This window comes from Berghia stephanieae, chromosome 4 (genome assembly GCF_034508935.2).
Source record: "Berghia stephanieae isolate SIO BIC M18660-M18661 chromosome 4, UCSD_Bste_1.3, whole genome shotgun sequence".
NCBI lineage: Eukaryota > Metazoa > Mollusca > Gastropoda > Nudibranchia > Aeolidiidae > Berghia > Berghia stephanieae.
The window spans coordinates 1,636,644-1,659,143 of record NC_088363.1 but is presented as its reverse complement, the minus strand read 5'-3'; the positions used below and the strand labels follow the sequence as shown (position 1 = coordinate 1,659,143).

The window sequence follows — 22,500 nt, the reverse complement described above, 5'->3', positions numbered from 1 at the left end:
TGCCTCCATTTGCTGGTGGAAAATCCTGGCAACTTCTCCCCCCAGTTTCGAGGAGTCGATGTCCCCGCCCCCCTCGAGGAATTGAATTCGTCCAAACCAACTTCCAGCTCTGTTCGAAGTCAGGGAATCTACAGACAAGGGGTTGCCGGGACTTATTTCGATGATGGCGAATTAAGTTAGTCATTAAATGGACTTTGAGAGTATTAGAATGTTTTAACTCTTGGAAATGGAATTAGAAGCGGTTTTAATTCAATTATTCTCTTCTCCGTACTGAAACCAGAAACAACACGCTTTGCTTTTGGTCTTGTCTCTGTTTTGTTACAGTTATTGTTTAGATAGATCAAGCCTGCCAAGTACTACGAAAACTTCGTTGAAATACGAATTTTTTGGTCCAGCTACAGAACTGCATTCTCCTCTTTGACTCAATAAATCTTGTTGAAAATGAAAGTTTAGTTCCTCAGAACATATATTCAGGACTTTGGAGCATTTTTTTGGATCATGCTGATTTATCTCTAAAGCTATTTAAAGTGACTTTTTCTTTTTTCCTCTAGGAAACTAGGAATTTTTGAACTTTCAAGTTGGCAGCTCAGAGTTAGATAATATTTATAGGTATGCGTGTGTGTTGTCTGTCTGTTTGTTTGTATTTCTGTTTATTGCGCGCGTGTGTATTTATTGCTATTCCTGTCATTTTCATTAGTCCTTGCTTGTTGGCTGTTTCGTTTGTTTGTTTGTTTGTTTGTCTATGTGTTGGTGTTGTTTTGCTTTTTTTTTTTTTGGGGGGGGGGGGGGGGTTGCATTGTCTTGCTTTGTTTGCTTTGCTTTTTAGATTATAATAAATTAATAATAAATTGACCTTTATATATAGCAATATCCACTAAATGTGCTCAAAGCGCTTTACAAGGGGTCCCTGGTCAACAGCAACATTTAACATGTAGGACGGAACATGACGCCTGTTAGACGATATTACAATTTTTCTGACAAAGACAACGCTGTTAACGGCCAGGTACTCATTTTACACCTGAGTACGATGAGAGAATGTGAGTAAAGTTCATTTTCCAAGGACTCAATTAAGCGCCGAGCAAGGCTCGAACCCAGGACCTTCCGATCCGAAAGCGGGTGTCATATCACTAGACCACATTAGCCGCACAATCTGTTGTCATGTTAAACTTTTAGGTTTGTTTTCGTTTGTTTGATTTTTGGGTCATTTGATGAATTTTGCTTGCCTTCTGGGTTATTTTTACTTTTGTTTTGTTTTGTTTTTTATTTAGTTTGTTTTCATTTTTGTTTTTCCTTTGTTCCTCTTGTTTCAATGTTATTTTCCGAGTATGATTTTCTCTCAAATCTAATCCCGTGTTTATCTCTGACGAATGCAAATAGCCCATTGTGTGTGTGTATGTGTGTGTGTGTGTGTGTGTGAGAGAGAGAGAGAGAGTGGGGGGGGGGGGGAAGGGGGATAAAGCTGTGATTTTTTCCCTAAAACGGAATAATATTCCGATGACTGATGTTTTCTAGTCTGGGTGACGTTAATTAGAGGTGATAATTGTATTAGGTTGTAAAAAGCCCCACTGTCTTTGTCATGGGATTTTGACTTGCTGGGTACAGGACGGGTGGGGGGGGGGGGGGGGGCATTGGTCTCTGTGTGTGTGTCTGTGTGTGTGTGTGTGTGTGTGTGTGTGTGTGTGTGTGTGTGTGTTTGTCCAAAGGAGAAAAACAAACCATTAAAATATTACGGCCGGGAATTATGACGAAACGGAAGGAGAGGAAATAAGAGGGAATTAGTAGCGAGATTTAATAAGAAAGATTTGAGTTGTTTTTGGGTTGTTTTTTTGTTTGTTTGTTTGTTTGTGTGTTTGTTTTTGTTGTTTTTGTGGGGAGGGGATGACTTTTATGTTTTCCTTTTTTTTGTTAATGTAGGTATTTTATAAGCTTGACGTCCCAGATGCTGTTGTACTCATGAAAACAAAACAAACAACCAAAAAACAAAAACAAAAACAAAAAAAACAAAAAACAAACAAACAAAAACAAAACAAAAACAAAACTTTTTAAAAAGGCAAATTACGGCCTTCCACGATGCACCCACTGTTACACGCCGTCTCTTAGGCGCTTCATGAAAGAATGTAAATAATCCATCAAACAAATAATATCCGATATCAACAGGAATCCCCCCCCCCCCCCCCATTTTGTCCAAAGTAGCAGAAATAATAACAAAGGAAAATTTAAACACATCGATCTTATCTGCTTGTCAATTTATCTATCTATCTGTGTTCTCTACCGTTCATCCAACCCTATCTAAATGATCTTGTATCTCATTATAAGACCTTGCCGATCGCTAAGATCTAATAGTAATAGTATGCTTCTTCTGACAGAGGTACCCTCAAAGTCTTTGTTTCACATCAAATCCTCCAGAGAGATGCGCCCAGGTTGTGGAATTCCCTTTCTTTTAATACTAAGAATCGTGAAAATTTAGAAACCTTTAAACTGAAATTGAAAACCGAATTATTTAGAAGAGCGTTTTTCGACAATTAATTATGCTTTATGTTTTAATTTAGGGTAGACCCCTAGTAATGTGTATGTAAAGAGTTTGCGTATGTGGACACGGAGAAGTTTCCGTATGTGGATGTACGGGTGTAAGCGTGTTAGCGTGAATTCTAGTTTATATAGTCTTGAGTGGCTGTTAAGCGCCATAGAGCACTGACTTGTCAGTGGATAAATGGGCGCTATTAACAAACACCAAACACACAGTCAAACTACGTGTGCAACAACTGCGGTAGAGACTGCCATGCAAGGATTGGTCTGCTGAGTCACACCCGTCGCTGCCCTCAACAAGACTGATGAGACTAAAGTCATACAGGCGCAAACCATCGTCTCTTGAGACGGAAGGATGTCTACTATAATGGGCGCTATATAAGTATATTATGTTATTAATCAATCATCTAAATAAAAACACTCACTTTTCTCGTCTCCAATGCGTCTCTCCACGCTCTTGGCTTGTTCAACGAGCGCCTGGACCAAGGCGTTCAATTTGTCTGCGAATCCATCAAAGTCTGTAAATATGGGAGGGGCCTCCTGCGGGCCCGTGTCCCCTCCTTCCACCACTGGACTGTGAAGGCCCCGTCCAGACCCTGGATGAGGCTTGTCGCGGCCCTCCACGCTGTTGTAGTCGTCACTGTCATAGCAATCGTCTGGAAGGGGGGGGGGGGGCATGGGGGGAGAGAGAGGCGGATAAAAAGTTTTAAAAATTACAATAAGTATACAAAAAGTTGAACAGTACAATGATGATATTATAAAAACTTGAGCTTTTATATAGCGCAATATTGACTAAACGTGCTCAAAGCACTTTACACGGGGAACACCAATCAACAGCAATACTTAACATGTAAGACGAGACACGATGCTTATTAGGCGATATAATTACAATTTTTTCCCAACAGATACAAAGCTGTTAACTTCCAGGTACTCATTTTACACCCGAGTACGGTGAGAGAATGTGAGTCGAGTAAAGAGACTTCTCCAAGGACACACCTATGCGCCGAGCGAGGCTCGAACTCAGGCCTGGCTTCCGATCCGAAAACAGCAAGTGACATACCATAAAACCACATAGTCGCACAACCCCCTCCCCCCCCCCCCCCCCAATCTCCTTCCGAAACCAGATTCAATTTAAACTATTAAAACACGAATACTATTGATTGAATGGCGGTTTTAATAATGGAAAAAGTTGATGCATCGAAATTGACATTAAAAACTCAAACAAAGACTCGCAGTAAATAAACACAAAAGGAATCAATTTTTCAAACAAACAAACAAACAAAATTGACAAACAAAACGAACAAAAACAAATATAAACTAAATTAAACACAAACTTACGTACCTCTATAGATCTTATTTTTTAAAAAAGATTTAAAAAAACAACAATTTTTAATTTAAAATCCAATCAAACAAAACAAAAAACAAAAATGAAACCAAAAAAAAAACAAAAAAATGAAACACAAAACAATACAAAAAAACAAAAAACAACATGAAACACTAACGTAAAACTGCCTTTCTAACATTTTTAAAAATAAAATCTTTTAAAGGTGGATGAAAACAGGTAAAACAGGTGTCGCCCCCTAGGACGTAATTAAACCTGTTTGGAGTATCGATCGCCTGGCGACCATTTCATTGTTGAATCCAGCAGCCACCCAAAACACCGTCTGTTTCACCACCACCACCAAAAAGCCTTCAATCGCATGGTTTCACTGCTTTCTTGCTTTTCTTTCTTTTTATCATTATTATTTAATGTTTTTAACTTTATATTATCTCTATTTTCTTTTTAACAGCCATTGCACAATAACGGGGTCCCAATAGCTCAGTTGGTAGAGCACACGCTTCACAGGCAAATGGACCGAGATCGATCCCGGGTTGAGTCTGGATTTTTTTCTTCTGACCCCCCCCCCCCCACCCCCACCCCCTCCAATCATCCCCCCAACCCCCGTCCATCCAGCAGTGATTGGGTAGCTGAATCTGTTAGATTTAGTGGGGGGAAAAATACGTTGCGATAGACTAGCGTCTTTTTTTGTGTGTTAAGTCTACCAAAAGGTAGCAACCAATTTCTATTGTCAGTTTCATGCTGTAGGAACCAGGATAAACCGTAGCCATCAAAAGAAAAACAAATGACGTCAAAAGACAAGTCTTTGGTCACCAAAGAAAACAAATCGTGAGTTGTATTCAATAGTTCAACAAATAGGATCACTTGTTTCATTGAGCTCTACTAACGACAACTCACTAGACGGTAAACAAACCTTAAATAATGACGTCAAACTATAAGTCCTGAGGGTTCTAGTGTCAGCTAACGCTGGTTACGGATAAACTCCAGAACCGTGGGCCTAATAATTGCTCTCTTCATTCACCCTACTCAGGTGTAAAATATGTACCTAAAGCCGTTTAACAGCGTTGTCTTAGTTGAAAAAAAAAAGAAAAGAAACCTGTAACATCGCCTCACTACATCGTCTCAACCTGCATTATGTTTAAGTGTTGCTGTTGGCTAGGGACCCTCTGTAAAGCGCTTTGAGCACGTTTAGTGGATATTGCGCTATATAAATGCTCAAGATTGAATATTTTTGACTTGAAAGTTAATTCTTAGCATCCAAATCACCCCGAAATCATGTGCACTTATTTGCAGGTCTGTTAACCAAATTCCTTATGGGCTCATTGTCGTAATGGAAATATATTTTATAAATGACGCAAAGTATTGTTCATTACAACACTGTTAAACTAGGCCCATAAGTGGATTCGGGTGTCAGACCTGCATATATATATATATATATATATATATATATATATATATATATATATATATATATATATATATACACACACGTGGCCCCGAAATAATACCGCTTCGAGGTGGTAAGTGACATATTCATTCCTATTCAAGTTTACAGCCATTGCACAATGAAACAGATGCAGTTAATTTTTTATTCTCTCTCTTTCTTTCTTTCTTTCTTCCCCCTTCAGACACACGCACACACAAACACACACACACACATCTCACCCATAACTTGTGAGCTTTAATTGCTTTCTTATGCAGTGTTTTATGCCCATTAATTCAACTTTTTGGGGGGAGAATATTTTATAAGTCTCTCCTATGCCTACGTATCGACCCACAGTATCTCCCCCCGCCCCCGCCTCCCTCTCCCTTCTCTTCTCCTCCATCACCCCCCCCCCTCCCCCTTCCTCCCTTCTCTTCTCCTCCATCACACCCCCCCCCTCCCCCCTTCCTCCCTTCTCTTCTCCTCCATCACCCCCCCTCCCCCCTTCCTCCCTTCTCTTCTCCTCCATCACCCCCCCCCACTCCCCCTTTTCCCATTCCACTAACTAATGCTGGCCAAACGTGTAAGATGCAATGTTTTTTATTGACGTAACAGCTTGGGTTTAAATTCTTACTTTTGACACATCCCTATTAATTTCGATTCTTTTTACGACGGAGTCGATGAGTGTCCTCCCCTTGTTTTAATGGGTTGCTTTTGACGTGTTTATCTCAATAAAAAAAAAAATAATAATATGTGACCCAGAGACACGAGGCGGTTTTTATATCGGAATTAAATTTTAAAAATTGAGCTTTTATATCGCGCAATATCCACTTAACATGCTCAAAGCGCTTTACAAGGGGTCCCTGGTCAACAGCAACGTTTAACATGTAGAACGAGACATGACGCCTGTTAGGCAATATTACAATTTTTCGGACAAAGACAACGCTGTTAACGGCCAGGTACTCATTTTACACCTGAGTACGGTGAGAGAATGTGAGTAAAGAGTCTTTTCTAAGGACTCAACTATGCGTCGAGCGAGGCTCGAACCCAGGACCTTCCGATCCGAAAGCGAATGTCATACCACTTAGACCACATAGCCGCAAATTATTTACTCATATCTACTCAGATGATGAAATAATATGAAATATGGCAGATAAGTCTTGGCACATCTCTCATCTTCTATTATTCCGGTTCCAAACTCATTGGAAGTGTGTATGTAACCAGTCCTCCGGAGGACTAATAATGAATAGGTTACGTATTGAATCATGAGGTGCGGCGGTATAACTATTTTAATAGCGGCTATGTGGTCTTGTTGAATGACACTCCCTTTCGGATTGGAAGGTCCTGGGTTCTAGCCTCGCCGCTCGGCGCATAGTTGAGTCCTTGGAAAAGGCTCTTTACTCATATTTTCTCACCGTACTCTGGTGTAAAATGAGTACATTATATTAAAGCTCGTTCATCAAGCTCATTCACAATACCAGAAATGGAAAGGCAGATTCTTAGGATTACGGGACGTAAAAGAGTGAGGATGGTTAATCTTTGTTGAAGACCAGCAAACGTTTAGACTAGAACACTAGAAGATGCCGTCACTCTGAAACCAGTTAGAAGATCAAGGACATAAGATTAGTATCCAGTCCTCCGGAAGAGTAGTTTTACACTTCTCATGAGATTGGATGAGTCTGGATAATACAGTTAAGTGAGAATTACTCATAAACGTGGATGGCACAAAAAAAAAAAAACAACCAAAAAACAAAACAATAACATAAATACCCGAGTGACGTTAATAGGATTAAATAGTCTGATGTCACGTCCGCCCAGCAACGAGAAGCTTGGTTCTAAACAAAGAAAATCTGTACTTTTTATTCTTCATGCTGGCTAGAACTTTTTCACATGTCATGTGATCAGAATGCATAAAAATTCAAAACACGATCAGATTTGTAATGTTTTTCTCCTCTGGATACACTTTTATGCTCGTTGGAGAAGTATTTCATAAGGGCGTCCGCCATTGTTCCGATAGTTTAGAACCAGTTACTTAGTTACTATGCGTCATTACGAAGGAAGTGGCGTCACGACTGTTGAACCCTATTTTGTTCTATCTATAATAGGCATTTTCTTATGATTGCGGGACGTAAAAGAGCGAAGATTGATGATCTTTATTGACGACCAGCATGAATAGTCTTCAACAGTCATAACGTCACTTCCTTCCTAATGACGCATGGTAACTTAGTAACACTGGCTCTAAACTATCGGAACAATGGCGGACGCCGTATGAAATATTTCTCCGGCGAGCTTAAAAGCGTATCCAGAGGAAAAAAACCCATCAATTTGATGTTTTGACTTTTACACATTCTGATCACAAGGCATATGAAAAGGGAATGAAAAGTTCTAGCCAGCACGAAGAATAAAAAGTAATCTTCTTCTTCTTCTTCGTTCCCGTCACGTCACATGGTCAGTCCGGTCTGGTGAATGAAGCCCACAGTGGTCCTGAGGTCGTCCTCACTTCCGTACAGCTTCTTTGAGTATGGGGTTGGGTCAGGCCAGAAGTTCCTTCTCAACTTGTTGTACTTTGGACATTCCATTAGGACATGATGTCCATTTTCATTTTCAAGTCCGCAGTCACATTGTCCAGAGGCACCTGCTCTGGACATCCTCCACATATGTTCCTTTAACTGGTTGTGTCCCGTTCTCAGTCTGAAGATGATGACCTGTTCCTTTCTGTCGAGCACCTTGATTGGGTCATTCATGTTGTATTCTGGGTGCTTCTCTCTCCATCTCTGAGACTGGATAAATTTGGCCATTTTGTTAATTTCTCCTGTTGAGTACATTGGGGAGGGTTGCTGCATGCGACTGCCTGCCTTTGCCAGTTGGTCAGCGATCTGATTTCCAAGTATCCCACAGTGTCCTGGAATCCACTGCAGTACCATGTTGGTAAACTTGCTTAGCTTCATGAGGTCTTCCACCAAGGCGTCTATATCATCCGCAAAGGACATCATTATATCCTCCAGAATTTTCTTAGCATCTGTTAAAATCACTATGTGTCTTGGTTTTTCATTTTCTGAGAGGATTTGCTTAACAGCTTCATGGATTGCATCTGCCTCTGACTTGTAGATTGAAGTGCGAGTACCAGTCGGTTTGCTGATCTCCTTTTGTTGACCATTTGTGTACTCGATGTGCACTCCCAGGCCCCCGCATGTGTGTTCTTTATTGCATGAACCATCTGTATAGATTCTTGTCCATTTTTTTTTCAGGGTAGTTTTGATCTATGCACTTCTGTACAGACTTCTTGATTTCTTCGCCGTGTTTTTGTTTTGTTGAAATGTCACCAACGGAAGTCTTGATTTTCAAGTGATTTTGCCTTTTCCAAATTGGTACTCTGATATTTGCTTTGCATTTTTGGGTCATTATTCCGTCAAGTTCGTGATCTTTTTCAATTTGCTGGGCTCTTTCAATAAAGTGGGATCTTTTCAGCCGCCTAGTTTTCTTTTGTTGCGCTCTAACGTGAAGAGGCTGATCTGTCATTGTTTTCACGTCTGTGTATTGTTTCAAAATTTTTGATTCCCTTCTTTTGATAGAGATGTAAGTCCTGTTATGGTTTCCATTGCATGAATCGGTGTCGATTTCATTCCTCCACTTATTATCCTCATGTTGCTGTTTTGCACTTTGTCCAGTTTTTCCATTTGAGTTTTGGAGCAGTTTCCCCATGCAGATATCCCGTATTCTAGCGCTGGTCTCACATATCCTGTGTAAGTTTGTTTCAGTATATCGGAGCTAGCTCCCCAAGTTGTTCCAGCTAGTTTTTTCAAGAGTTGTGTTCGCTTTACCCCAACTTTCTGACTGTTGCTGATTTGATTTTTCCATATTAGTCTTGGGTCAAAATGGACTCCTAGGTATTTTGGTGCGTCGTCTTTTTCTAATTCATGGTCTTCAATACGTAGCTTTGCTTTTTCGTCTTTTGGGGAGAGGCTAAATATTGTGAACTTTGTCTTCACTGCATTTATTTTCATCGCCCAGTTGTCAGTCCATTCTTTGATATTATCCAGTGTGATTTGCATCCTGTGTTGTGCCTTGATTAAATTTTGGTCAGAGCTAATCAGAGCTAGGTCATCTGCGTACATCGACATTTTCACTCCTCGACATAGTGTTTCTCTTATATCATTTACATAGAGAAGAAATAGTGTAGGTGATAGTACTCCACCTTGTGGGACTCCATGTTTTAGTTTTGCTTCTCTACTTTTGTGACCTTGTGTTGTTACTCTTGCCTTTCTTGTTTTTAGGTAGCTTTGTATCCAGTTGAGCATGTTATGGGATACTTTTGATTTTTGTAGTTTATATACCAGACCTTTTTTCCACACTTTGTCGAATGCTTTTTCAAAGTCCACCCATACCACAATTTGTTTCTTTCCATCCTGAAACGAGTCTTCTATTTCTTGGGATATGTAGGTTACTTGATTTTCAGTACTCCTGTGTCTTCTGAAACCAGCTTGTTCATTTATAAGCACATTATAGTTTTCAAGATACCACATCAGTCTGGAGTTGATAATTCTTTCTATCAGCTTGCACATGCAGCTTGTAAGACTTATAGGTCGGTAATTTGCGGCTTCATTTGCTTGTTTTCCTTCTTTCTTAATTGGGACAATAAAAGCCTTTTTCCATATATCTGGTATTTTACCAGTTTTCCAAGTGCTGTTGTAGAGTTGTAATAGCTTCTTTTCGCTGTCTTTCCAAGATGGATAAGCATCTCATTTGTTACTTCGTCTGGGCCTGGCGATTTCTTTGTTTTTAACACTTTGAGAGAGCTTTCTAGTTCTTCCATAGTTAGCTTCTTTGTCATTACTTCATCTATGGCTTCCTTGAGTTCCTTTTTTTGTTTTCTGCATTCTTTTCTAACCCTTTCCTTCAGTTCTTTTTCTATTGTGTTGTCACTAATTTTTTTGAACTGCTCCATGAATAGGTCTGCAGCTTGTTGTGGACTGACAAGTTCTCCTTCTTTTTCCAAAGCGGGAGGGGCGTAGTGATTCGGTTCTCTATTTAGGGCTTTTGTAAGTTTCCAAAGTTTATTTCCATCTTTTTCGAAGTTAAGGCTATGCGTTTTTTCTTTCCATGCCATTTTGGATGTCGTTGCCATTTCTTTTTTAAAGGTAGCTTCTGCCTCTTTATATGCTGCAATATTGTCATCACAGGGGTCTGCTTCAGCCTTTTCTCTTGTTTCCGATACTTCATTACTTAACTGATTAAGATCGTCTGTCCAGAGTGGTATATAATTTTTTCTTGCTCCCCTTGGGATACTTTCTTTTGCTGCTTTTAGGATGGCCTTTGTCAGTTCTTTTGCACTTTTGTTGACATTCTTGGTTTTACAGTTTATGTTTTTGCAGTGGCTGTCTGTAAGTTGTTCAAAGCTTTCCCATTTTGCTCTTTTGTAGTTCCATCTTGGGATAGTTTGTGTTTTGTTTTCATTTTGATGATAGAGGTTTGTGATGATTGGCCTATGGTCGCTACCACCCAGTTGGGGCTGTACTGTTCTATTTATCGTCTTTGCTATATCATCTGTGGCAAACGTAAGATCTGGGGTAGATGTGGTTTTCCACGCTCTTGAGAAATATGTGTCCTCATCTTCATCATCATACAATAGTTGAAGTTTTGTTTCAATTTGCCAGTTTTCTACTGTTTCACCACGTTTGTCCATATCTCCATATCCCCAGCTTTGAGAGTGACTGTTAAAGTCCCCTAGTACCAGACATTTTTCTTCCTGGATTTTTATCTTGTCTAAATGAAGCTCTTTGTTTGGTGGGCAATAGCAGTTAAAAATCAGGAGTTCTTTCTTTCCGATACATACTTTAATTTGCTGTATTTCTGATTGCTCTTGTGTATCAATTTTTATGCCTGCGGTGGGGTAGTCGTTTTTTACTAATGTCATCACGCCTCCTTTGTGATCCTTTCTATCATGCCTTATTACCTGGTACCCTCTGATGGCAAATCTCATGTTGTCCGTGAGGTGAGTTTCTTGAATGCAGGCAATTTTGATGTCCTGCTCTTTGAGTCTCTTTTCAAGGGCTATTTTCTTCTTCGCAACGCCCTCAGCATTCCATTGGAGGATTTTAATTGTGTTTGGTGTTCCAGTCGCATGTAACCTTGATCCTCCTCCCCTGGTTCCGCAAGATGAAGTCAAGGTACCACCAGATCGCTTGGGTGGACCATTGAGGCCCGGCACTAGGCCCGTCCGGCGGGATTCCACGGGCTTCGCACCACATCGGATTTGATTATTGTGACGTGTCATATTGGGATTTAAGCATGCAGTGGCAGTTTCCAGTTCCCTGAGATATTTGCGCCTTCCGGCCCCGCTGCTCTGTCTTCGGCGTGCTGTTTTTCAGGATTTGCTTCCTTAGCCTTTGACCATCCAAGGTCTGTCCACAAGGCAGTGGCGGTTTTGCTTCAGAGTGTCCTTCTCCTAGATCGATTGCGGCCCCCTGTTAACGAACTCGATCTGTCTGGGTTTTTGTTCGGAGTGTCCTTCTCTTAGATGGATTGCGGTCCCCCGTTTACGAACTCCATCTGTCCAGGTTTTTGCTCAGAGTGTCCTTCTCTTAGATGGATGTCGGTCCCCCGATGACGAGCTCCATCTACCCGTGGTCAGATGGTCTAAGTTGGGAATCCGGGAGGATGTCCTGTAGAGAGTCAGTCCCTTTTCACCCCTCCCCCACGTCGTGGACAACACCCACACCCAAGGGTGTGGACTAGGGGAAGCTGAACTCGACGGTTGATTTCCTCCCTTCTTCCTTCCTTGTTGACGATGCTGACCGTTGTAGGTACTCATTTTACACCTGAGTACGGTGAGAGAATGTGAGTAAAGAGCCTTTTCCAAGGACTCAGCTATGCGGCGAGCGCGAGGCTCGAACCCAGGACCTTCCGATCCGAAAGCGAGTGTCATACCACTAGACCACATAGAGTGTAATTTGATATCACAAGATAACCATTACAATACTCTTCAACAGTCGTAACGTCACTTCCTTCCTAATGACGCATGGTAACTTAGTAACACTGGCTCTAAACTATCGGAACAATGGCGGACGCCGTATGAAATATTTCTCCGGCGAGCTTAAACGCGTATCCAGAGGAAAAAAACCCCCGTCAATTTGATCATGTTTTGACTTTTACACATTCTGATCACAAGGCGTATGAAAAGGGAATGAAAAGTTCTAGCCAGCATGAAGAATAAAAAGTAATGATTTTCTTTGTTTAGAACCAAGATGGCCGCCGTTGCCGGGCGCGTGACATCAGACTACTGAATCCAATTTAGACTAGAAAATTTGAAACCATCACTCTGACACCAGAGTATCAATTACACAAGAAGTGTATCAGTCCTCCGGAAGAGTGCTTTTACACTTCCTATGAAATAGGAACCAGTTTTTATTTGACAGCACACTTTTCTTCCCTATTTGATTTTTTTTTTACCGTTCTGAGCGGTCACGTCACATATGAGAGAAACAAAGAAATGAGAAGAAAAAATCGAAAAAGGGTTAAAAAACAACAACAACCAACCAACCAATCAAGAAAACAAAACAAAACATTAAAACAAAACAAGAATTGATTTCAAAGTGTCGAAACGAAATAAAGCACGAAAAACTTTTTTAAACAACGCAAGACAAGCAGTGGAGAGTTTTGACATGTTTACGATTGTCATTTGAAGATGCAACAGATGTGAGATTTGAACTCGACCAAAACAACAGCAACAACAACAACATCAACATCAATCCATACACATGTATCTATAGATAGTTCTTAGTTGACGTCACTCATGTCTTTGTTATTGTTTTTTGCCATCCGCGTTTATGAGTAATGCTCACTAAACTGTATTAACCTGACTATAAACGTTCATGGATACACACAGTTTTGTGTGTTGGTCCGTTATACTTCCGGATGGCAATGTTGTGAGCTTCTTAGCCAAGCGCATACTATCTATTACAGATACACCTTCGCCAAAGTTGTCATTTCAAACAGACGATGAAAGCGAGTTCATTCCCATTTTCCCTTTAGTGAAACGAAGTGACTATTCTCACCCCCGGGATGCTTGTCTTCATAATAGTATAAAAAGTAGTCCACAATTGTTGTATGTTTAATCCAAAGGTTGTAATGCAGTAATTTGTTAAGTTTCTTGTCACAAGTTGCACAATTAAAAAAAAAAAACAATCAAATCCAAATCGCAAAAAGCCGGCGACGTTTTTTTCGGTAATCCAATCGGCCGGGGGTCAGGGGGGGGGGGGGGGGGGGGTGAGAATAGAGGCAGCCTTAGTGAAAATCACTCACTGCTTTATTGCTAAACTCAGCAGCAGAAAAAAAAAACCAAAACGAATATGTCTTTAAAATTTTGGTCAGAAAACTTGTCCTTCAAATATCGATCGATTAAAATGACCCTCATTCGGCAAAAATTCTCAAACCTGGGACTTCCATGTTTAAAAGTCTTTGCCAAGATGAGTGTTATTTTTAATCGATCGATATTTGAAGGTCGAGTTTTCTGGCCAAAATTAAGAATACGTGTTTTTCTAAAGTTTGGCAGTTTTTGTGAAAACCACTCACTGCTGAATGGGTTGTCTTATGACAGAAAATGGTGTCTGCTCTGTTGCATTATGGGCCATGACTTTTGATAATCTTCACCAGTGGTTTTTATCATGTAATATCACTGACTCGTTTTATAGTAGTCATCATCATCATCATCATCATCATCATCATCATCATCATCATCATCATCATCATCATCATCATCGTCGTCATCATCATCATCATCATCATCATCATCATCATCTGCTCGGAGCATATCGCAATCAAATTCGTAATACATTTGGTCATTTTTAAAAAGTACAAATTGAGGTGTTTTTTTTTTAATATCAAAATTCCAAATAAAAACAAGCAACATAGCCCCCCCCCCTCCCCCTCCCACATTATCGAAATATGATTACTTTCCACAAATTCCTCTTTATCATTCTATAAAACCTTATCTCTCATCCCAAGCATTTGATTCCACATTCCATATTCGCTGCTACATTTTGACAATATCCCCCCCCCCCCAACTCCAGCCCCCTCTATCTCCTTCGATTAGGGGAAATACTATTACACCACTAACGTCTTGTCGTCCTTAACAACATCTTGAAAATTTCCCCCCTCTCTCAGTCAGTCAGTCCCGTGCGCTAAATCTTTTAAAAGCACCGCATTCATGACGGTGAGTACCAAAATGCATTCAGTCACTCACCCGCCCCTTCCCTTCATCTCACCCCCCCCCCCCAATCCCGACTCTACTTCCTTCCCCAAATAGTCACTGTATTGACTTTTGACAATAACCAACTGAGACAGTTCCATTGTCGAATTAGTCCCCCATCCATAATTTCATCACGACGAAAATGGCCTGCTCCACGCCAGCACCGGAACTCGACTAATATTGCCAGCCTCTTAGCGGTACCTAACACCCCACAGAAACCACTTAAATGCTATTTTGTAAACACCCAAAATGATATTGGAGGTTCCCTGTGCATTATCTGCTCTTGTCCCTTTGGTTTTAACATTGTTACGTTTTAATTCTTATGGTCCCCATATTTTCCCGTTAAAGTTTTCGGGGTTTTGTTTCTTTTTATGTTTCTTGGAGTAATGTAAAATCAAATACTTTACCTCTCCCCTCCTCCTCCCCTTCTTCTTCTTCTTCTTCTTCTTCTTCTTCTTCTTCTTCTTCTTCTTCTTCTTCTTCTTTTTCTTCTTCTTCTTCGTCTTCTTTTTCTTCTTCTTGTTCTTCTTGTTCTTCTTCTTGTTCTTCTTGTTCTTCTTCTTCTTGTTATTCTTGTTCTTCTTCTTGTTGTTCTCCTTGTTCTTGTTCTTGTTCTTGTTCTTCTTCTTCTTCTTCTTCTTCTTCTTCTTCTTCTTCTTCTTCTTCTTCTTCTTCTTCTTCTTCTTCTTCTTCTTCTTCTTCTTCTTCTTCTTCTTTTTCTTCTTCTTCTTCTTCTTCTTGTTCTTCTTCTTCTTCTTCTTGTTCTTCTTGTTCTTCTTCTTGTTGTTCTTCTTGTTCTTCTTCTTGTTGTTCTCTTTGTTCTTCTTCTTCTTCTTCTTCTTCTTCTTCTTCTTCTTCTTCTTCTTCTTCTTCTTCTTCTTCTTCTTCTTCTTCTTCTTCTTCTTCTTTTTCTTCTTCTTCTTCATCTCTCTCTCCTCTTCTTCTTCTTCTTCTTCTTCTCCTTCTTCTTCTTCTTCTTCTTCTTCTTCTTCTTCTTCTTCTTCTTCTTCTTCTTCTTCTTCTTCTTCTTCTTCTTCTTCTTCTTCTTCTTCTTCTTCTTCTTCTACAACGTATGTATCCTTCTACCAATATCTCATCAACCCGGCCCATGACAGGACAGAGGAGGCCATTAGAAATCAAGGTGTGAGGGGGAACCAAAACAACAAAATCTCTACTTCCAGCCAATCTGCTTCTATAAAGACATATCTACCCATTCATCAACATTATATTCCATTTGCCATTTTGTGTCTAAAATGCAAAACTCTAAACAATAATATTAAATACCAACACATTAAATAAAATTTTGGCCAGAAAACTCGCCCTTCACAAATCAATTTATTAAAATGACCCTCGTCTCGTCAAAAACTCTCAATACTGGGACTTTCTTGAAGTCCCAGGTTCGATAGTTTTTAACAAGATTATGGTCAACCTCAATCGACCGATATGATTTGAAGGAGGAATTTTCTGGCCAAAATATTTTTTTAAACGTGTATTTTTGAGTAAGGCAGAAGTGCCTCTCAATTCTTATGGACCATCCCTCAGTAAACCATATTGTGGCTAGTCCAGTTCTTCAATACTTTTAGCCCCCCCCCCCCCGCCCCCTCATTAAAACACATTTTATAATCCATAGTTAAACTCCGTGACCAAATCCACCGCAATCTGGAAAAAGAAAACCCCACGTATTTGAAATTTGGCCAGAAAACTCTTCCTTGAAATATCGATCGATTTAAATGACCCTCATTTCGCCAAAGACTCTCAAACCTGGGGCTTTAATGAAGACTTCGCGAAGTCTCGGGTTTAAATGTTTTGCCAAAAGGAGGGTTATTTTAATCGATCGATATTTGAAGAAATAGTTTTCTGACCAAAATGTTGAATTCGTGTTTTTTGCGGGGTTTTTTCAGAGTATGGCAGAAATCCACCACTATATTTTATTGACTCAAATATTATTATGATTCCTTTGATAGCTTTTGACAACTCGAGTGGTCGTTTCTGACTCACTGACCACTTCCTTGGACAAGCCGTGTCTATGTCTGATGTCTATCTGTACCCGGGGGCCTTTGACTCGGTGCCAGTCGTAAAATAAGGACCAGCATCATTTATTTCATCTCGAATGCTTTACGAGCAGAAGATTTTTGGACGATGGAGACTGCAGGACAAGACTCTTTAAAACTGTGGATAAATCAACTTGACTTGAACTTTTATATAGCGCAACATCCACAAAACGTGTTCAAAGCGCTTTACAAGAGGTCCCTGACCAAAAGGAACAGTAACATGTAGAACGAGACATGACGCCTGTTAGGCATATTACAACTTTTTCGAACACAGAGAACGCTGTTAACGGCCAGGTACTCATTTTACACATGAGTACGGTGAGAGAATGTGAGTAAAGAGCCTTTGTCAAGGACTCCAACTATGCGCCGAGCGAGGCTCGAGCCCAGGACCTTCCGATCCGAAAGCGACTGTCATACCACAAGAACACATAGCCGAACTAAAAACGATTACTGTTGTCATTAGAATAGAAGTCAAATTCTTTGAAAATGGGGGAAACAAAGAAACTCCCAGAATATACTATTATATTCCCTATATCAAATTTCACCAACCAATCATTACCGGTCATCCGTCACGTGATGCGTGAAGGAACCACACACGGGGTTGATGGGAACGGAGAACAAACCCAGAAAAAATGCCCTACCATTAGCTTTGATAACAATAAAAATAAGGATAATAATACATGTTTTTATCGCCATAAATATTTGTTGTCTACCGCTTCATAGATTTCAGCGTTTGTGTTTTTATTGTTTTGAGCAATAAAAATTTTATTCGCTTTTATCTCCGGCTTGTCTTTTCGACCGGAGATTAGACGACGGTGGAGGAATCGTTATCACGTGATCTTGGTATCGTTCTTTCCCATACAGATCGTAGGTTGGTATCGACTACAAGACATGACATTCGGTTAAAAGGATTCCGGTGGTATCGAATTGCCATGTGACTATTATACAGAATGCTTTTAAAATGTATCTATGGATCATAAATTATATGAAAATTGGAGCTCTTCTTTTTTTTTTTTTAATGAAAATGGCATCTGAACATTATAAGTTATAACTAGTTACCAGTTTTAAGACATTTTTATTGAGGGTTTTTATTTTACTCTTTTCTCAAACTTCGAGTGTCGGCAGATTGGTCTTTTGAAAACTCGGGGTCTGAGCCGCTTAGGTTAATCTACGTTTGATTCTGTGTTGTTGTTTTTTTTTAGCTCTAAATTGAGCTTTTATATAGAGCAATATTCACTAAACGTGCTCAAAGCCAACAGCAACACTTAACATGTAGGACGAGACATGATGCCTGTTAGGCGATATTACAATTTTTTTTTCGGACAGAAACAACGCTGTTAACGGCCAGGTACTCATTTTACACACGAGTGCGGTGAGAGAATGTGAGTAAAGAGCCTTTTCCAAGGACTCAACTATGCGCCGAGCGATGCTCGAACTCAGGACCTTCTGATCTGAAAGCGAGTGTCATACCACAAGACCACATTATAGCCGCGCTCGGGGCCTGGGAAGCTTAGATTTATCTACATTTGTTTCTGCGTTGTTATATTATTGAATGATAAATGATTATGCCCATCACCCAGTGGCGTGGCATGTTTACAGTATAAGGTGGTGCCAGAATCAGAGGAAAATGACTTAAAACGTGCTATATTTATAGAAACAAAAGAAGAAAAAAAAAATAAAGAAAAGACTTACTCAAATAAGTAAGAGGCGGTATAGAGACGATTTCTCAGTTTTATTTTGTTTTAAGATAATGTAATCCATTTTTAAGAGATGGAGTGGTGCCAGGCACCAAATCAACCAATATAGCCACGCCCCTGTTCATCCTATGCTGCCGTACCCGATATTTAAACATTTGGCCAGAAAACTCGTCCCTCAAATTAAAAATCGATCGATTTAACTCCCTCAACCCAAACACCGACTATATGTCGTGACCCCTCGTCTCAAAACGGTATTAAGTCGGGATGATTAAGATGCTGAAAATGAAATTTGTAGCCAGAAATATCGTACTTAAGTTGAGTTTATATACTTTTTAGAGGAAAAGGAATATCATATTTTACTGTGCTAAATACCAACTTTTCATATTTTTGACCAATTTAACTATAATTTGACTTTTTAGCATCCGGTCCATCCCGACATAATACCGTTTTGAGACGAAGGGTCACATATCCGTAGTTTACCAGGGTTGCTTTTACCTCATGCCTATTTATTACATTTTGCTGAGACAAATTTTAGTGTAGTATCAAAGCTAATGTTTTTAGATTTTACATGTTAATGATAGTTGAATAAAACTATCTATGTTCATGCTCATTTTTAATACATTTTTCTAATTTTGAAAAATAGCAAAAATTTCTTGATTGAGTGAGTTAAATGAGCCAAATCTTAGCAAAAACTCTCAAACCTGGGACTTTGCGAGGTAATTATTACGTATTTAATTTAGGATTTAGTCTAAGGGAAATCGCCAAATGAAGAGAAAAGCATGTTTCCAGGTTTGTTTTGTTTTGTTTTTTGTTTCGTTCTTTTTTGTTATATTCCATTTTTTGTGTTCTTTTTATTGTTTTCTTCCCCCCCCCCCTTTTTTTTTGGGGGGGGGGGGGTTAATTTGTGACCCCTCGTCTCAAAACGGTATTAAGTCGGGATGATTAAGATGCTGAAAATGAAATTTGTAGCCAGAAATATCGTACTTAGGGTTGAGTTTATATGCGTTATAGAGGAGAAGGAATACCATGTTTTACTGTGCTAAATACCAACGTTTCATATTTTTGACCAGTTTAACTATAATTTGACTTTTAAGCATCCGGCCCATCCCCCACACAATAACAGTTTTGAGACGAAGGGTCACATTTTATTTTTTTGTTTGTTTGTTGTTTTTTTTTATTTTGTTTTGCTTTTTTTTTTTGTTTTCGAAATTGTTGTTGTTGTTTATAAATCGAGTTATTTATTTCCCAGGACGAGACAGGCCTGGTGTGTAGATAATACACAGACGATAGGATACGATACGATACGATACGCTTCCATAAAAACAGATGTTGACAGGTAGGGGCTAATCCGCCAGCCCTTGGTTGGTTGGTCGGTGTGTGTGTGTGTGTGTGTGTGTGTGTGTGTGTGTGTGTGTGTGATCCCTACCGTTAAATAACCTCCAATCATTCATACCCCTGGGTGGCCCAAGACCCATATAGAACCACTCCTCATACCCCCCCCCTTCCCCCCCTCCCACAAATACACATACACACTTAATTATTTATTGTTGTATTGTATACACAATGTATAATAAAATATGGATGTCATTTATTCTAAAGTCAAATAAGTAAAAAAAATGTGTAAAGTTTGTTTTCATGCACGGAGAAATAGGCTGGGGGTGTGGGTGGGGGGGGGGGGGGGGGTGGATGGAAAGAGTGAGGGGGGGGGGTATTAGAGAGTGGGGTATCAAAGATATTGATATAGAAATAAGATAGAAAGGCAGATAGACATGAAAGAAAAACGGAGAAAAATTGACGATGCATTGAGGGAGGATCACAAAAAGGAACATAAAATAAATAAATAAAAATAAAATTCTCTTTACTCATCCCATAGGGGAAATTTGTCTCTTGGGTCTATTCCAAGGGAAGACTTGAATCACCCAGGCGTCAGCCGCAGTGCAGCGCCATAAAACTAGGCTAGGGCGAGGTGGCTTGCTCAAGGCTACACAGCGCAGCGGCGGCGGGTGATCGAACTCGGTACCTTTAGGGTAGGAAGCAAAGACCGTACCACTGAGCCACGCTGCCCCCAACATCTAAAAGGAAAAACAAAATTCTTATAATACGTAAGACAAGTAGATTTACCAGTTAGTTGTGTGACCTCGTGAAGTCACAGGTTTGAGAGTTTTTGCCAGGATGAGGGTCATATTAATCAGTCAATATTATATTCGTTGGACAAGTTTTCTGACCAAAATGTTGACAAATGTTTTTTGTTTTTGCTTTTTTGTTTGTTTGTTTGGATTTTTTTTTCTCAGAGTATGGCACCACTGACTGTCCCTGCATGCTGCCACAATATGTAAGTAAGTAAGTAAGTAAGTAAGTAAGTAAGTAAGTATGAAATAAGTAAGTAAGTAAGTAAGTATGAAATAAGTAAGTATGATAAGTAAGTAAGTAAGTAAGTAATGTAAGTAAGTAAGTAAGTGAAAGTAAGTAAATAAGTAAGTAAGTATGAATAAGTAAGTAAAGTAAGTAAGTAAGTAAGTAAAGTAAGTAAGTTAAGTAAGTAAGTATGAATAAGTAAAGTAATAGTAAGTAAGTAGTAGTAAGTAAGTAAGTAAGTAAGTAATAAGTAAGTAGAAGTAAGTAAGTAAGTAAGTAAAGTAGAAAGTAAGTAAAGTAGTAAGTAAGTAAGTAAGTAAGTAAGTATGTAAGTAAGTAAGTAAGTAAGTAAGTATGTAAGTAAGTAAGTAATGTAATAAGTAAGTGTAAGTAAGTAATAGTAAGTAAGTAAGTAAGTAAGTAAGTATGAATAAGTAAGTAAGTAAGTAAGTAAGTAAGTAAGTAAGATAAGTAAGTAAGTAAGTAAGTAAGTAGAAATAAGTATAAGTAAGTAGTAGTAAGTAAGTTAAGTAAGTAGTAAGTATAGTAAGTAAGTTGAAGTAAGTAAGTAAGTATGTAAGTAAGTAAGTAAGTATGTAAAGTAAGTAAGTAAGTAAGTAAGTAGTAAGTAAGTAAGTAAGTAAGTAGTAAGTAAGTATGATAAGTAAGTAAGTAAGTAAGTAAGTAAGTAAGTAAGTAAGTAAGTAAGTAAGTAGTAAGTAAGTAAGTATAGTAAGTAAGTAAGTAAGTAAGTAAGTAAGTAAGTAAGTAGTAAGTAAGTAAGTATTAGTAAGTAAGTATGTAAGTAGTAAGTAAGTAAGTAAAGTATAAGTAAGTAAGTAAGTAGTAAGTAAGTAAGTAAGTAAGTAAGTAAGTAAGTAAGTAAGTAAGTAAGTAAGTATGTAAGTAAGTATGTAAGTATGTAAGTAAGTAAGTAAGTAAGTAAGTAAGTAAATAAGTAAGTAAGTAAGTAAGTAAGTAAGTAAATAAGTAAGTAAGTAACTCTCGCAGTCTGAATGACGCTTGCTGAGTATTGTATGATTCAGTCACAGTTTTCTAAACTTTCAGGAGAATAGCTGCTCTCTCTCCATCCATCCATTGTTGTTAATTGTTTCCATTTGTCACGGTCCTAGGCCAGAGTTTTGAGGCTGTCAAGATCGTATGCTACATCTTAAAAATCTGAATTTTAATCCATATTTTAACTTCTGTATCAACCTAGGATACAAAACTGAGGGTTTTGTAATGATTCTAGGATGTGGTTATTTTTGTATTCTTCTATTTTTCAATCAGATATGTCTGCCGGTGTATTGTTTTCTTTTTTTTTTTTTGTTTATTTTTAATGCGGCTATGTGTTCTAGTGGTAGGACACCCGCTTTCGGATCGGAAGGTTCGAGTTTCGCTCGGCGCATAGTTGAGTCCTTGGAAAAGGCTCTTTACTCACATTCTCTTACCGTACTCATGTATAAAATTAAGTACCTGGACGTTAACGGCGTTGTTTCTGTCCGAAAAATTGCAATATCGCCTAACAGACGTCATGTCTCGTCCTACATGTTATGCGTTGCTGTTGGTCAGGGACCTTTTGTAAAGCGTTTTGAGCACGTTTAGTGGATATTGCGCGAAAGAAAAAGCTCAAGTTGTTTTTTGTTGTTGTTGTTGTTGTTGTTGTTTTTTTCTTTGTTTTAAAAAAAAAAAAAACTTCCACAAAGTTAATATAAGATAACAAACAATAAATGAAATTCCTACCATCATCATGTCTGTCATCGTCCGACATTTTGTCGTCCTCGACATCTCCTTCGTCATCCGTCCTTGACCCCTCTGAGTCCTTGTCCTTGATGTGACCGTTGACCTGAAGATTGAGCGGT

General features: G+C 39.1%; 1 protein-coding gene across 2 annotated transcripts in view; it reads right to left on the bottom strand.

The window, feature by feature from the left end:
• LOC144969888 (uncharacterized) overlaps positions 1 to 22,500 on the bottom strand; it is a 158,893-nt gene that overhangs the window by 29,687 nt on the left and 106,706 nt on the right. For both annotated transcript variants that reach the window (XM_078908935.1, XM_078908936.1), the window contains exons 7-8: positions 22,382 to 22,500; positions 2,952 to 3,182 (exon numbers count right to left, since the gene is read on the bottom strand). The exon at positions 22,382 to 22,500 is cut by the window's right edge and continues 4 nt beyond it. In XM_078908935.1, the coding sequence (XP_078765061.1) occupies positions 2,952 to 3,182; positions 22,382 to 22,500 (350 nt within the window). The remainder of the gene's footprint in view (positions 1 to 2,951; positions 3,183 to 22,381) is intronic.